This window comes from Spea bombifrons, chromosome 2, assembly GCF_027358695.1.
Source record: "Spea bombifrons isolate aSpeBom1 chromosome 2, aSpeBom1.2.pri, whole genome shotgun sequence".
NCBI lineage: Eukaryota > Metazoa > Chordata > Amphibia > Anura > Pelobatidae > Spea > Spea bombifrons.
The window spans coordinates 19,739,783-19,755,671 of NC_071088.1; the positions used below are offsets into that span (position 1 = coordinate 19,739,783).

The window sequence follows — 15,889 nt, forward strand, 5'->3', positions numbered from 1 at the left end:
AATAGTGAATAATGACCTGACATGCAGTTCCCCAACATCTACCCATTTCTTTCAGCAATTCCATTTTGTATGTATGTGATGGTACATATTATTTGATAAGTATTGTAGAAATATTGTGCATGTTAGAATGAAGCTAGATAAAATAACCCCATCTGTAGTTATCCAGCTTCTTTCCATCTTACTTGTGTGCTTATGGCTTCCCTTCTTATATAAAACAGCATCACCTGTATCATAGGCAGTCTGCAGAGGTATCTACAGCGTGTAAAACCACACACTTACACATATATACACATTATTTCAGTCTCGCTGAATATCGGACGCCGCTAACCCAAGGCTCACCCCATGACACTCTAACACCATAAACTGACACACGCTCATTCTTACACCATAACATATACACACACACTGCCGACTCCATACACTTATGGAATCGTAAGTGAGAGTTCCAAGAAATCTCATTGATTTAACAATACATTTTATACATAGCTGCCAACAGTCCTGAATTCCCTGAGACAGCCTGTGTTTTTTTTGGGGGGGGCTGTCCCTTCAAATTCGGGTCTGTCCTGGCATAAAAATACTGCCTATGCACAGCACCAACAGCATTACGTGTTAACTGTGCATGTCAAGACACACACAGCTTAAACGCTTACAAATGAGCTCCAAACTACCCAGTACCTGTCTGGATTGCCTAGTGCTCAATGCAGGGTCATCCAGAGTGTGTGACTCTGCGCCCATTGGGCCCTGCCTTCTTTCTCCCAGAATCCAGGAGGGAAATGTTGGTGAGTATGCATTATACAGGGGCAACCAAACTCCTATTACACAAGAACCTTACTAGGGTTCATCCTTCAAATAATAAAGTGAGGGAATGAAAGCTTTCAACTCTGCTGCAAATTGCTGCTTTAGTGAATACACCCCAACTTCGTGACACACTTTGCAGGGATGCTTTCCTCTGTCCATTTCATTGGCATGCCACATTAGTCAGTTATTCTACTCCACCATCTCTTTTGTTGGGGATGATCAAAGTTATTGGGGGGGTAGTTATAAAAAGTTATTCTGGTGCACTGAGTGTGTCCTCTGCGTCCTCTGCTTCGGCTCACCCAACGACCCTGCGCCCGTGCTCACCATATATACTGCCTTGGCCCCTGGAGGTTTTAGTTGCTTACCGTCCTGGTGGTGATTATAGCTCGCATGTGCTTAAGGGAGCAAGAGGTCACAGGCCACATCGCCAGTATTCTCGCACCTTCCTTCATAATTCCCCCATTCCCTGTTTTTTTTTTCCAAATCATCCAGGTGGTCTCTCATTCTTCCCAGACCCTACGTCTGTGGAGGAAAGTATGTAGCATACTATGGACTCGGCATGCTTGGTGAGGAGAGATGGCTGCTACTTTAAAGTGGGTTACCAATGTGCATTTGAATCTGTAAGTGTAATTACGCAGGTTTATATAATGTACTAAGCTGTAGAAGTGACTTGTCCTCTTTAAGGCTTATTGAACCACGTCCCTACATAGTTAATCCTCACCAGCATTAATTCCATGCTTTTTTCTCCTCCCGAACATCATGGATCAGGAAATCACTGGTGTTATACGACGGACCATGCCAGGACAGCATTTTTCCAAATTCATGCTCCCAAACCCATAAATTATCGTTATGCTGCTCTGTCTGTTATGTGGACCAGCAAACCTGAAAAAAAAACAGTTAAGTGTCATTGTTTCTTTTGTGCGCTTTCTCAGAAAAAATTCTATATGTTTTTCTAAAGAATAAAATACTGCCTGAAGAATAATTCCTGTTGTCTTATTAAATGTCACCATAACAGGTTTTTCCACCTGCCCCAAATACTTGAATTGCATGATTACTGGATTAATGGCATTCCTCAAATGAATATATAAAAGGAATACTGCATATGTGAGAGCTGCACCAGCATACCGGGGAATACTCAGAGTTTCACCCCGAGTCTTATGTTTTTTGCCCCAATCTCAGGGTGAAAGGGCAGATTCTCAGCGTCACGCAGTCTGGAGCTGACTCCTTAGTGTTATACTCTGCTGTGATCTTACCTAAGACTCCCAGTTGGTGCTTAATCTACCAGTATGGTGTGGTTGATATTCCTGCTCGTGCCTTTAAATAATAAGTCAAGGTTTCCATGATGACCGGTTTTAGAGCCGTTTGGGTAACACATCTGATGAGTCACTACTTCTTCACAGTGGGCTATTAAAAGGTTAATATTTCTTAGTCTCGGGTCATTTTATTTAGAAAGCTCCCAAGTATTTGCATCATTCAGGGTGTCCGTTCCAAACTACAGTCCCAAAAAGAAAAAAGAAGGAAAAAAACCATATACATTATCATTTAAAAAGTTATTTAGAATTATTATTCCATATTAATCACTTAATATACAATAAAAAATTTAGAAACTAAAATGTCTATTTCTACAGTCTTGTATTTCTTGTTTTTCATATTTCGTCATGACAGCCAAAAGTGTTTTGGGATACCTAAGAAATTTGCAACTGAAACGCAAAGTTGCCACGGTGACGTTAGATACAAAGTTTTCCATATGATTACACAGCACAGCGTATATTACACCTTGAGCCGTATATCTGAGAATAACCCAGGAATTGCTGTAAAATGAAAGATCTACGATGAAAAATATCGGTCGCATACAGAATTTGAAAAGGCAAATAAAATGACTCTGTGAATATTTTCTCACATCATATATTGGCACCTTTTTCTGAGCGGAAAAGTGTTGAAAACTGATGACAGTGTAATAAGCTACACAGATGAATGCTTCTGTCTTATATTAACCGCTTAAGGAGAAGGGTTTTTTTATTACAGGAAATTTTTGGTTGCTATCTTGTCTCACTACATGAACCTCCTCATAGAGTGTAAGCTTACAAGAGAGCAGCCTTCTTCTCCTTCTGTATCAGAATGTTGTCCTTAAGGGGTTAATATATATATATATACATATATATATATATATATATATATATATATATATATAAAAGAATATAACGAGTGGCACACCAATAGTTAAATAGTACTATATAAGGCCAAATGTCTTGGTTATGGAATGGTGCAAATACCTTTTTTTCAAAGGTGATCCGATATTAAGAAAATATGTTATTGATAATTTTGTAAATGGACATATAGGAGGGTTTTTTTGAAACCACGTTTTGATATGTAAAATAGATCATCATCTAGTATAAATAATATATTCACATTAGAGGGGAAAAACACAAAACCCCACATACACAGGTTTTTATATTTTAGAGAGAATCCAGAGGCTCTAAAAAAATTCCGAAAGTATATAAGAATGGTAGAAAGTTCTTAAATTTGCAGAAACAACAGGAAGTACAGCTGCAGTTTAAGGGCACAGATGCTTTTATATATATATATATATATATATATATATATATATTTTAATGGATGTCCAATTTAAATTTGTGATTCGATTTAAAAGTGTAATATTGAATGATTTTTTACAATCTTTTTTTTTGCCAAATGAGCAAAGAATAATAATCTAATAGCCCCCTCTAGCGGTAAAGCTTACAAATACTCGATAAAGAATGCACTTTGTTACACCCTGGAGTATGATGTCAAACAGCGACGATGACTCGACTATGACTACTACATGTTTATGACTCATTATAGGTAATGCTGGCAGCACTTTCACCTCGTCAGTCACAGCCGTGGATAATGCTGGCTGCGCCTTCACCTGATCAGCGAGTGCAGGAAGACGTGGGATACGATGTATATTATGTGTTATTAGGCTTCACATTTGTGTTCATCATTCCCAGGCTTGGTGTTCTATCTTGCATTGCTGAGTCTAGAGAAAACACAAGATCAATCTGTGGGATTATTATAATCTATAATAAAGAAGCGTTCAATTGCTGGTAATCTATATGGATCAGTTTGAAACAAAAACAATATATAATACCTATAGCACAAAATTTGCAATATGGATTTCTTATACGGTACAAGCGGCAAAACAACATATGAATCGACAACACAAAGAGAACATTAAAAAAATGAAATGATAAATACAATAATCTACCTGTGGGTGGGGGTGTCCAGCCAAGAAAAACGCTCATTAAAGCTATCCAAAACTTTCATAATTTAACTATCTTGTCCTGTAAAACAAACAGTCACCAAATATCACTGCATACACCAGCACAGAAAGCATCCAGACCGGTGTTGGTCCTCCATTGAAGGAGTAAGGCCCCTAACAATAGCAGCCACCAAATGATGTACGCATGCTTGCTGGCAGCATCCGTGTGGCCGTGTTACCTGCTCGGATGCCTTTACATTGTCCAGACTGAGAATAGGATTTTTTTCTTGACACGTTAGCCTTGTTAACCACAATCTAGACCTTCAGAATTGATCTTACAGGTAGTCCTCTGGAATGTATTCTCTGAAGCAGGAGTTTACAGGAGCGTTGAACATAAATAGATGTTCAAGAGATGCCCCTACATTAACTATGCATTATCGAGGGCTTACTCAGGCAGGGGAAGCAAAGTCACAAGAAGTGGTCTTGACGTTTCCTTCTGCCGCGTAGAGGCATGGCTGCTTTACAGCATATATTTATTACAGTCAAATTAATTTGTACACAAAAAACATAATTTTTATGACTGCTCGGTATTTCGCAATACAATTGCCTCACTTTTTCCAATGTAATAGGTGATAGATGAATATAATATAGTTGTATAATGATGAGTAGTTTTATTATATAATTTGGTGATAACAGTAAAATGTACCATATACTTTACCTTCATTTGTCTCAACAATTTTGTGAAGGTTTCGATAAACCATTCAAATGCTAATTTCCCGCTTTCCTTCATAGGGTCTACTATAGCCAAAGTGGTTTATAACTTCCAAAGGAACTACTACGTCACACTTTACTTTAACATCATTTTGTTTCTCGATCGATGTAGTTAATAGTAATTAAATTGAAGTCTAGCATATTAATTAACTTCCTATACTTACTTACAGGCAGATAATGTAAAGCAATGGGAGAAATGGGGAGGGATAATCATCCAAATCCAGTGAACAAGAAGAAGAAGAACGTTGCAGCTCATGGGGGTATAAAATAAACGCTCCTTCAGAGCATGTGGGATGGGGGGGCAGATTTGTCAATTTCTATCACTATAGTTTATCTTGTTCACTAACATACTTGTGATTATACATGTTATTCCTTTGTTTAATGTGTATTTATTAATTGTAATCAGTTGTATTTAAGATAGGCCCCCTAAAATCCTTCTTTGTCTAGGGCCATTTAAAGCCTAGAGCCATTCACGTTAATTAATGACAATACTAATGTTTTCAAGCACCAGGTTTGACATTAATTTCTATAGTCTAAGAATAGATTAAACTGAAAACAGATATTAATGGTATATTTCTTAACCATGGGAAAATGGTTTATCAGCAAATACTATTTTACAGAACCAGTGGGGCTTGTGAAGTCGGTACTACTACTTACTGGGTACGTTGATGATATTTTCTCTCTTTAGACATAATATAATGACTACTTGATAACTTGCCTACTGCCTCATTGTGAAGTCAGTGAGAAAATCATGCTGTAATATCTCGTAAGACGGTGCTCAATGACAAAATACAGAGGTGAACAACATAGATATGTTTTGACAGAGTGAAAATATAAATCTCAGTGAGCTAAGGGCCTCACCCAAGACCGTTAAAAACCCTGAAAACAGGTTTTCCTCCACTTAACAATGCAGATGGATTTTCTTTTGAGAGTAGTTTTATATTTACTCAGAATCCATAAAACTCGATAGACCTTGACCTGTAACTTCTCAGGCATTGAACCCGACATCCATAAAGAATTTAACGTGAATAAGAATAGCTTTTGACACACACACACCATACTCATTTCTTGGGGATAGCTAATGATAAGAACATCAGAGCCATCAGTACGGGTAAGACTCCATCTTATTGCATGTCTGATCGATACACTTAATGGGCTTCTGAAAGGCTAGCATTAAGAGATCAAACTTTCCTTGAGTTATATATTTTGGATATCGTATTTAACATTTTATCACACAGTACACCTATAAAGGAGATGTGTAATTTATAGAGGGATAACATACGTAACTTCTAATTTTTTACCCAAAAATGATCTCTAGCAGAGTATGCTGAACCCAAAGTTTTGATGATTTTTTTTTATAATCTATCCATTTGTTGTGCAGAGATACTGCCTGACGGTTATAAGGTAAAGAGCTTGAGAGAGCAGTACGTCTGCTTTTTTTTTTTTTTATGCTTCCACTGGACTAAGAATGACATTTATGGAAGAGCTAATACAATCTAAATATAGAAATGAGTGAATGTTAATGATATTATAATGCAAATAGAATAGTTGGTTAAAATAATTAAAATAGTTTGTCCTATTGATAGTTATCCAGCTTTACAGTCCAAGAAGCTATATACAGATTATAAAACGGTTGATCGGATCAAGTCAATTAGCTAATTCCCATGAAACCGATTAATAATGGCTAATCACTCCCGATGGATTGATATATGTGCATAGTTATTAGGTAGATAGATAAAAAAAATAGATAGAATTTATCATTATTGAAGTAAGTCTCATAAACAAAGAGACGTAAATGTGTACTTTATTTTAGAATGCTGAATTATAAAAGTATGGCAAGTTTGGTAAAAATGTAGAGGGGAAAGGATAGTAATTAAAAAACAGTAATATAAATCAGCTGAATAGACAGAAATCAAAAAAGTATCATGAAAGTGCATAAAAAATTCCAGCCTTAAGGGCTAAGAGAAACATATATATATAACACAAGCTTTCAGGACACAGAGGTCTCTCCTTCATGCATTATGTTTAACTTCATGTTTAACTATGCCTCAGCAGCCAGAAAAATTAAGTCAAAATCACCATCCTCTACGGCTACGCAAATAAAGGTATCATTTTTTTACCCAATTAAGTGATTTTTTTTCTATTACAGGAGTACCTTGAATCCTGGTAAATACGTAGAATCTACTTCTTATTTTGTATTCTCCAATTACCATTTCCAATTTGAAACAATTGGTGTAACCCTCTGTTTTGGGTTTTTCTTAACGACACTATATGTACTGAACTTAATAGTTCCAGGCAATGCACGAGACAATGTTTTATCGGTTGGCCTGATTAACTTTTTGGATTTCTTTTGCACCACGTTTCTAATCCTGTGATCAAAAGAAACATTATATGAGATTTAGAACATCGATTTAACGGAAATGTTCTTACATGTCTTTCAATAATTCCTATGGTAACTGTTAGTTATATTATTCAAGGCAGTTCTGGAGCAAAGTGTTAAATGGTGCACTCTATTCGTGCATTGATAATTATTTAAACATTTTTATCATTAGATGATGGTACAGCGATATGTCTAACGTGGCATAACTGCTTAATCCAGACTTAGTTTAAAATCTAATGTCTGTTAATATAAATCTTAGAACTGAGTTACATATTATTATTAATATCTGCAAAATAACGATACTTATATAATTTTTCCCCCTGAACAGGACTGGCCCAAGGCAAAATGCCGCCCCCCCCTTATCTACCCTTTCTCTCCCTCCGTCCCTGCCGCCCTCCCCCCATTATCTACCCTTACCCCTCCCCCCCTTGTACTTACCTTTCAGCAGTCCTGCGGCGAGTCTCCCTGTTCGGTCTCGGTGCCGGCTTGTAATGCTGAGCGCCGGAAATGAGGTAATCTTCCAGCACTCAGCATTACAAGCCGGCACCGAGACTGAACAGGGAGACTCGCCGCAGAGGAGAGAGAGAGGGGCGCCGAGCGGGTACTGACAGCTTGGTAAGCGAAAACCACTCGGCGCCCCTTTCTCTCTTTCGCTTTAAAAAAAAAAAATGGCTTGGGCTGTCCCTGTTTATTGACTGTGCGGCCATTGAATTTTATGTCATATGTTTTTGCTTGGTGACCACTGCTAATAAAAAGATTTAAACAAAAAAAAAATGGCTTGGGGCGGCAAAGTGCGTGGAGCGGTTGCCCCACTCGGCTCCATTGTCGGGCCAGCCCTGCCCCCGAAAAGTAGTTCCAAATGAAGGTTTATACGTAAGCAATGGTATATTCTGATCTGGACCAACTTGGCCTACCTGTCTCACAACTAGGGACAGAAGATCACCCTTTTAGCAGTAATTTTTGGTACTTGAAGCATTATACTAGGAACATCTACATGAGGTTTTGCTGGAGGTCCCTTAGTCCCGGTTTCCTCAGTTTTCCTAGCTGGACTTCAGATCTTTTAGGACAGTAAGAGCTCGAGCTCATCAGATACGTGAAGTCAGAGTACTGCTGCAAACTAAGATTCGTTTTGCTATTTTTGCCACAATGCGTGGCTTGCGTGGGGGCATTTGGCCCTATTTGAAGAATAAATATTGATACTATAAAATAGTATATATAAATATAACAGTACCGAGATATATTAACACAGTGCCATGTTTTAGTCTTCAAAAGGCTTCTAGGTTGTGAAAATTAGCTTCACAATCGTGGGTAGCTGAGTACACCTGAGAAAACATAAATAAATGATAACGTTACTACCTATGAGACTTTTTTGCAATAACTATTATTCCTTACAACCATAAGACAATGAGTAAAATATATAAAGTACTGTGGGGGTTTACCTTTAAGCCTACATACTGTGGTAAATGTAATTCATCTTTCTTTAGCTTTTCTTTTCTTTCTCAGGCTACGCAGACATTTAAGAATGAAGTACTTTATCCACCTGTTTGTGCTTCTGTGTTTGGCTCATGAAATCTCAGGTATGCACCAGAAAAAGCCAAAATTGCCCGATAAAGGGAAAATAAAATGTTGATACTGTTTACCAAAGAATAACAATAAAAACAGCCAACACATAGTAATAGAAACACATTATAGCTCATTAATTCATTTAAAAACCTTATGACTATAGTAGTGTTTTTGATGGGTCCAATGCTTATTCAGTGTTTACCCATTGTTCTCAGCTGTGGTATATGATGGTGCTATATAAACCCAAACTAATAATACTGATAGTACGCAGACCATTAGACCTGCTTTTCCAGAGGGCTAATGGAGGAACTGGACAGGGGGTGCTGACATTAAAGTGTGGCGTGCAATTCTATATAAATATCCAGCCATGCTTCTGTAATTTTGTGGCTCCAGCCCTTAATATGTAAGAGGAAATCTTTATTCCCAGGGCGGTCCTCTAAAACCTTGAGATTTCACTGTCAATAATAACAATAGTAATATAGATGAAGAACAAATGTTTAACTTTAAGAGCTGGGGACACAAGCCCAAAGGTAATTTGTCCCAGCTCATAGAGAAAGTAGGCCTGCAAGCCATTGTGGTACGTTATGGTGGACATGTCCAATTTGAATCTTAACCCCTTAATGACAAAGACCGTACATGTACGGGCTCAAAATGCATTGTTTTCAATGGGTTTAGGGACCACCCATTGTCCTTAAGGGGTTAATGTGATAACTAACCACAATACAATATTCATCTCTGCAGCTCTGGTCAAAACCAGTCAGGGGTGTTCTAGAGGCAAACGAGAGACACCTTAGGTATATACAACCGGCAATATTTGGAGAAATGAATGACCGCTGACTTTGTTTAAATGTTTTTTTCATAGCTGTTGGTGTGTCGATCAATAAAAACACCAACAATTTTAAGTTGACCACTAATGTCAATAACACAATTTCCCTGCACTGTGAAGTATTCAACAATATTGGGAACGAAACTCTGATCTGGTATCGCGAGAAGAGTCAGGTGGACATCAAACCTGAAAACAGTGTGAACTCCAGCTACGTCTGCATTTCTCCAGCAACACATAAAGACGATGGAGTCAAATTTACATGTCTGTTACAGAGTAACAACACAATCAAAGTGACAGCAGTGTTGGACATCAAATGTGAGTTGAGTCCCTTCCTAAACGCTTTCTCTAGTTATTTTTCTGTGTTCATGAAATTGTAGAAGAGTTGGGGAGACCAGCAGGTGTGTACGAAGCTCGTCCATGTGGGAGAATGTTTTTGTAGAGACGTGTAGGTCTCTGGTTAAAAATACAATCTATGATGAGGAGTATGCTTTTGGTTGGTGGGACATCATAGAAGCTAAGGACTACCAATATAATACTGTGGTGTAGATACAGCCTGGCTTTCTGTCTCTAGGATCAAACCCTGCAGCAATTCACAAAGACCCCATACTATATATTATCATATAATTTACATTTAATGCTGGGTGCTTTATTAAGGCAAATTCCCGACATCTCAATAGCTCAATCCCTTCCATGTTTTCATCACTATTTGCACGTGTATTGGTTATTTGTTACATATTCCACACAATGGTGTCAGTATTAAGTGCTCCTGTACATCTTAGAATTATAACAATTCTAGCGCCACGGTGTCCTTGATTAATATTTTCTTAAGTTGCAAGACCACACCAAGGGGTGTTCATACTGAGCACTTTAACTTGCAGCTATAATGATTAACTAAAGGTTGTACTCATACGTCAACATGCGGTCTTGACTAATAAAAATACTTCTACTCATACTCAGATCGTAACTAGAAGATCACACAAAGGAACAAAGCACTCTTACCATGTATTAGATACGTCTTGGTTCATCTTTCTCTTCCTAATGTTCATTTCTGCAATATTGGTTGGTTTATACGTAATCTGTAGCAGAACGTACCGTATTTGCTCGATGTGGGGGACCTGGATCTTAGTCTCCTAATCAGACCTCTATTTGAGGTCTGATTAGAAGACGACCCCGATTAGAAGACGAGGGGTATTTTTCAGAGCATTTGCTCTGAAAAAAACCTCGTCTTATAATCGAGCAAATACGGTATATCCCCTTAATGACAAAGCCTGTACATGTACGGGCTCAAAATGCATTGTTTTCAATGGGTTTAGGGACTGCCCATTGTCCTTAAGGGGATATTATAAAGGTGTTTCATTTGTGTTTCATCATTTGATTTATCAGATAAAGTGTTGTTCCTGAGAAGGTGCCTGTTGGGTAGGTGATTAAAATATAAAAGTCCCAATGGAAAATATTTTTTGTATACATTGTAACACTTTTTGGCATACAAACTATGGCATATCGGTGCAAGTGCTGCTTGGGTTCTTGCAGCTGTGACCTCTGTAGCTTATTTACACAATTCTCCCCCATACTTTTGCAGTTTCTCCTATGCTGAGTGGAGATGACAATGTGACTGTGGAAGTGGGGAAGACAGCAGAATTGACTTGTAATTTCTATGCCAATCCTCTGGCTGACATGTTCTGGAGGAAAAATGGAAATATTATCCCCATGGTGAAATCCCGCTACACACAGTACCTGACCAGTGACTCCCTGAAGCTCAGCATTAGCAATGCGGATAAGAGTGATGGCGGGATATACACCTGCCTGGCCCGCACTAGCATGGAGGAAGTTACTAGAGATTTTATTCTGGTGGTAGAAGGTAAGTTGGAAACAGGGATTGGTAACCAGTAGCAGTCCAACTAGTGAGTTGTTTCCCTGAGACAAGTGGTTAACTAATAACTGTTGGGTACAATACAGGGCTGGGCAGAAACATGGCTTGTTGTGGCCAATCTCATAAGGATACCATAGCCACAAATGACTGGTATAGGCCTTCTACAAACAATGTGTCTGCTTCTGGATTCAACGTCCACAACCAATTGTCAGGTGTTTCCTACCCCTGAATGCAAATCAGTTCAAAGAATTTCAATTTAATATACTAGCTTTAGATTTCATTTTCTAATGCAAATGCATAGTCTAATAACAATGGAGATGACAATCAAACTGTTTTTTTTGCTCTGATTCTAATCATATGAGGGAGTTATAGAGATGCACCGAGAAAACCTCTGCCTATGCTTTGTATAATAAGGTATTCATGACTATAGTGCATAAACCACTATTACAATACCAAAAGCAGAAGCCTAAACTATGCTACTTGGGGACCTAACATTCTCTGCACAATTCAGCCATTGCTTAATAGAACTCTTAAATGTGGCTGTTTTATTCTGTCTATCTATTATTTGAAAAATGAGGCATTCTCCCTCTAATCCAGATAGGAAGGACGTGCTCCCAATAGAAGCGATTGCAGCTGCGGTGGTGGTGGGAGCCCTTATCATCCTTTTTGGAATGTTTGCACGGAGAGAGAAAATACTGAAACATGTAAGTATTGGTTCTGCAAATAAAATCTTTAAGTGGTAAAATACTAACTGTGCAAACAGTAGCTTCATCTACTCAGAGCTTACTTGGTGCAAGCACATAGGCAGCCATCTCCGTAGACAAACAGTGGCAGTAGAATGGGTCCTACTGAGAAGCTCAGTGACTTTAAACACGGTCAAAGGATGCCACCTTTGCCACAAGTCAGTTCATGACATTTCTGCCCTGGTCCAGCGTGCAAGCATCTAAGAGTAACAACATCTCAGCCACAAAACGGTAGACCATGCACACTCACAGAAGGGGTCTGCTGAGCGTACAAATCGCCTGCCGTCTGTAGCATCACTAACTACAGAGCTCAAGCTGCCTTGGGAAGCAACATCACAATAAACACTGTCTTTTTTCATGAAATGGGTTTTCCATGGCCAAACACCTGCAAACAAGACTATGTTCACAATGCCACGTGCCAGCTGGACTGGTCTAAAGGTGACCACCACTGGAGCAGTGGAAACACGTTCTCTGGTGTGATGGGTCACGCTTCAGTATCTGGAAGTCTGATGGTTGAATCTGGATTTGTCAGATGCCAGGAGAAAGCTATCCACCGGAATGCATAGTGCCTGCTGTAAAGTTGGGTGGAGGCATAATGATCTGGTGCTGCTTTTTAGAGTTTGGCCCCTTAGATCCATTGAAGAGTAATTTTAATGCTACAGCATACAAATACATTTTATTATTATTATTTATTGTTTTATATAGAGCCATCAAATTCCATAGCGGTGTACAATTTTAGACAAGCTCCCAAGAATAATCACAATACAATAACAAAAAGTGTCTGCGCACCCACTGTACATACTCTTATTGACAAACCAAAACATACAAGTGCAAAGTTTAAAACCTAAAACAAGGTTGGAGCCTCAGCTGTTCCTGTATACAGTGCGGAATGTGGAAGGTGTGACTTTTTACAAGCCCCGTGAAGGCTGACAGTAGGTAGACTTTGACAGCATTGAGTGGTGATGTTCTATAAACATTAACTTGGTGGCAATTTTGGGGTTAGTGTACAAAAGATGAGATGCCTCCTTTTACAGGGAAGCTTGTAGAAAATATAAATCGCAGATCTGCTTTTAAAATCTCTAGCGCCCTGTGGAACATAGCCTGTGCACCCGGTTAAAAGTGCCATTTGGTAACCCAACTTGAATGTCTAGTTCACAGCGGATTCATAATGCCTGGTAAGAAAAAGACAATATAGTTGATATAGTTATATATAGAAGCTCACTGAGGTTGGCCCTTCATAATGTTTTGTGAATAACATCCAAGAAGACTGAACTTTTGAGAACAAAACATGTCTATCCATTTACTTGCATCTGCCTTGATTTAGCTTGAAGAGGCACATTGGACAGTTGGCTGCAAGTGCTTTGGGTAACACCAATGCCACAGTTAAGGTTATTTGCTCTGGAGGTTTCTTAAATTGGATATATTTAAGTAAATTGTGATCATACAAGACGTAAAAACTGAATACTGATTAAAAAAAAAAGGAAGTCTGCATTCTTCAACCTGCCCTTCCCCAGAACTCAGAAGCTGACCGGTGGTGGCCAGCAGAATATAAGTTTGGCCAAACAGACAATCTATAGCGAGGGATTTGTGGATTTGCAAGCGTAAACAAATATTATTTAAAGGAGCCACTATGTGAATGATTGCTGGACGGTCCCTATAATAGGCCTTTGAGCTGTTTGCTGTACATGGAGATCCTACAAAACATGTGTAGTAGTCAGAATAAATGTGGTTATAATAACACAGTACCATACGCACATATTATTTGCTAATGTGGCCACCAGAAAAAAAAAAAAATGGTTAAGCATCACCGATCACCGGAATGTAAAATCCAAAGCTGCTCAGCACCGCTCATGATTTATAACATTAGGTGTGTTTGTAAATTGTAACCTTCAGGTAAACCTCGACTGATTAGAAGCTTTATTTTTTCAGTGCATGAAAACTCGCGAGAGGTCTTTTCAGTAAGTATTCACTTCCCATTTCCATAGATCAGCGTATTCCGTACCACAAAACTCACTGTAATTACCTGGGCGAAATCCGAGAAATACAGGGGAACCCTGCTGCTTTCATGTGGGCTTTTGGTTAAATGCAATCATTTCCATCTTGGCTTTATTACATCAGTTATGATGGCCTATAACAAAAAAAATGTCCTCCGACAGGACTATTAAATCAAGTTATAGCTATGTGATTGATTTATAGGGATTTACAGCCCTGCCTGGGGTACTGGGGGGGGAGGCTTTATGGGGTAAGGAACTATTCACGCTAGTTATTTAAAAAAAGATGCCTTTGCTAGTTAACAATTGTAACAAAGGATTTTTATTGCACTGACCTATACCACCTACTGCAAACCCTTGATCTTTACATACCTTTTCAATTCTATTGTTACTTTGGATCGAAAAATTATTTATGTTCTAAAAAAAAAAACTTCTTATAACATCCATTAATACTAGACTTATTATTAATAATAGAACAATCAATGTGCAGATTTCTGAAAAAGTAAATTTAACAGCAATGTTAAAAATAAGTTATTTACGTTGACTTCTTTCCTAGGCAAACGGAATAGTGTGCGTCCAGTTGACGAGTGGATTTGGTGGATGTTCACAATACATTTATTGCCATTTCTCCATTAACAAAGCACATTGTGTGTAGATACAGAAGACCGTTTTTATATACGCTTTATAATATGAGCTTAAAGGGAAACGGTCACTAGAAGCTTTTAACAAAACTAAATTAATTTCTAAGATGCTTTTTGTTCTGCAATCTGTATAATTAAATTGAGATATTTAGTTTGACTATTTTACCTCTTGAAAGGTGGTGGAACTATTAAATCATAGTATCCCAACTTACTAAATCCACCTGACCTAAGCACCTAACTTAAGGCCAGGCGAGAGAAGAAACAGGAAAGACGGCTATTTCGTTCGTATACAATCTTATTTTAATCTATAAACACCAGTTTTGCATATAGAACTGTTATAGATGCCATATGAAAAGGTTTTTTTTTTCTTGCATTCTCCCTTAAACATATTGTACATCTCTATCCAACCTCAGTGAGGCTTGAAACCCTAAAGAGCATAACGGTTATTTGTACAAAATGTGCCAATGTAAATTTTATGCCGAGTGGACTTTGATCGTTATTTTATTGTGCATAAAGACGCAGATCCTTTAATCCCTGTATAGTACCCAATAAAAGAAATCAGGTGGAAACTTTTACAACGCATTACTTTGCTTTATTTCTGATGCTCATAACACTAGCTTGGCTCTTGATTACAGCTGACATAACTAGATGGTCTTCCGATGGACTTAATATCAATATCAACAACTTCTAACTCTACTCGTATACCATAAAATCTCAGGTATAAAACGCACCTGTGTATAATACACAGGTATAGCTTTAAAAGAAGTACTTGAGTATAATACGCACCCTCCAGACTAGGTCACTGGCTGATGATCAGCAAGACTGGTCAATGATCAGTGGCCTAGAGACATTAACCCCTTCTTGGCAAGGTTTTTTTTTTTCTTTTTCATACCCAATGGCTGTTTTAACATTTCTGCAGGGTTGAGTTCAGCTGTAATGTGCTTCTCATTTACACAAATTATATACAGCCTATTAATACGGGGCCTCTAAATGTGCTAGGTGCACATTATGTTTCTGTGACAGGAAATATTGGGAAGGGAAGGTAGGTGCACATTATGCTTCTGTGGC

General features: G+C 38.3%; 1 protein-coding gene across 1 annotated transcript; it reads left to right on the plus strand.

Moving 5' to 3' along the window:
• Positions 1-5,873: 5,873 nt before the first annotated feature.
• On the plus strand, positions 5,874-15,399 carry TMIGD1 (transmembrane and immunoglobulin domain containing 1). Its single transcript, XM_053456675.1, has 7 exons — positions 5,874-5,918; positions 8,672-8,764; positions 9,613-9,891; positions 11,156-11,434; positions 12,044-12,150; positions 14,119-14,147; positions 14,737-15,399. The coding sequence occupies exons 2-7, from the start codon at positions 8,710-8,712 to the stop codon at positions 14,747-14,749; spliced, it is 762 nt and encodes a 253-aa protein (XP_053312650.1). The 5' UTR covers positions 5,874-5,918; positions 8,672-8,709; the 3' UTR covers positions 14,750-15,399.
• Positions 15,400-15,889: the final 490 nt, after the last annotated feature.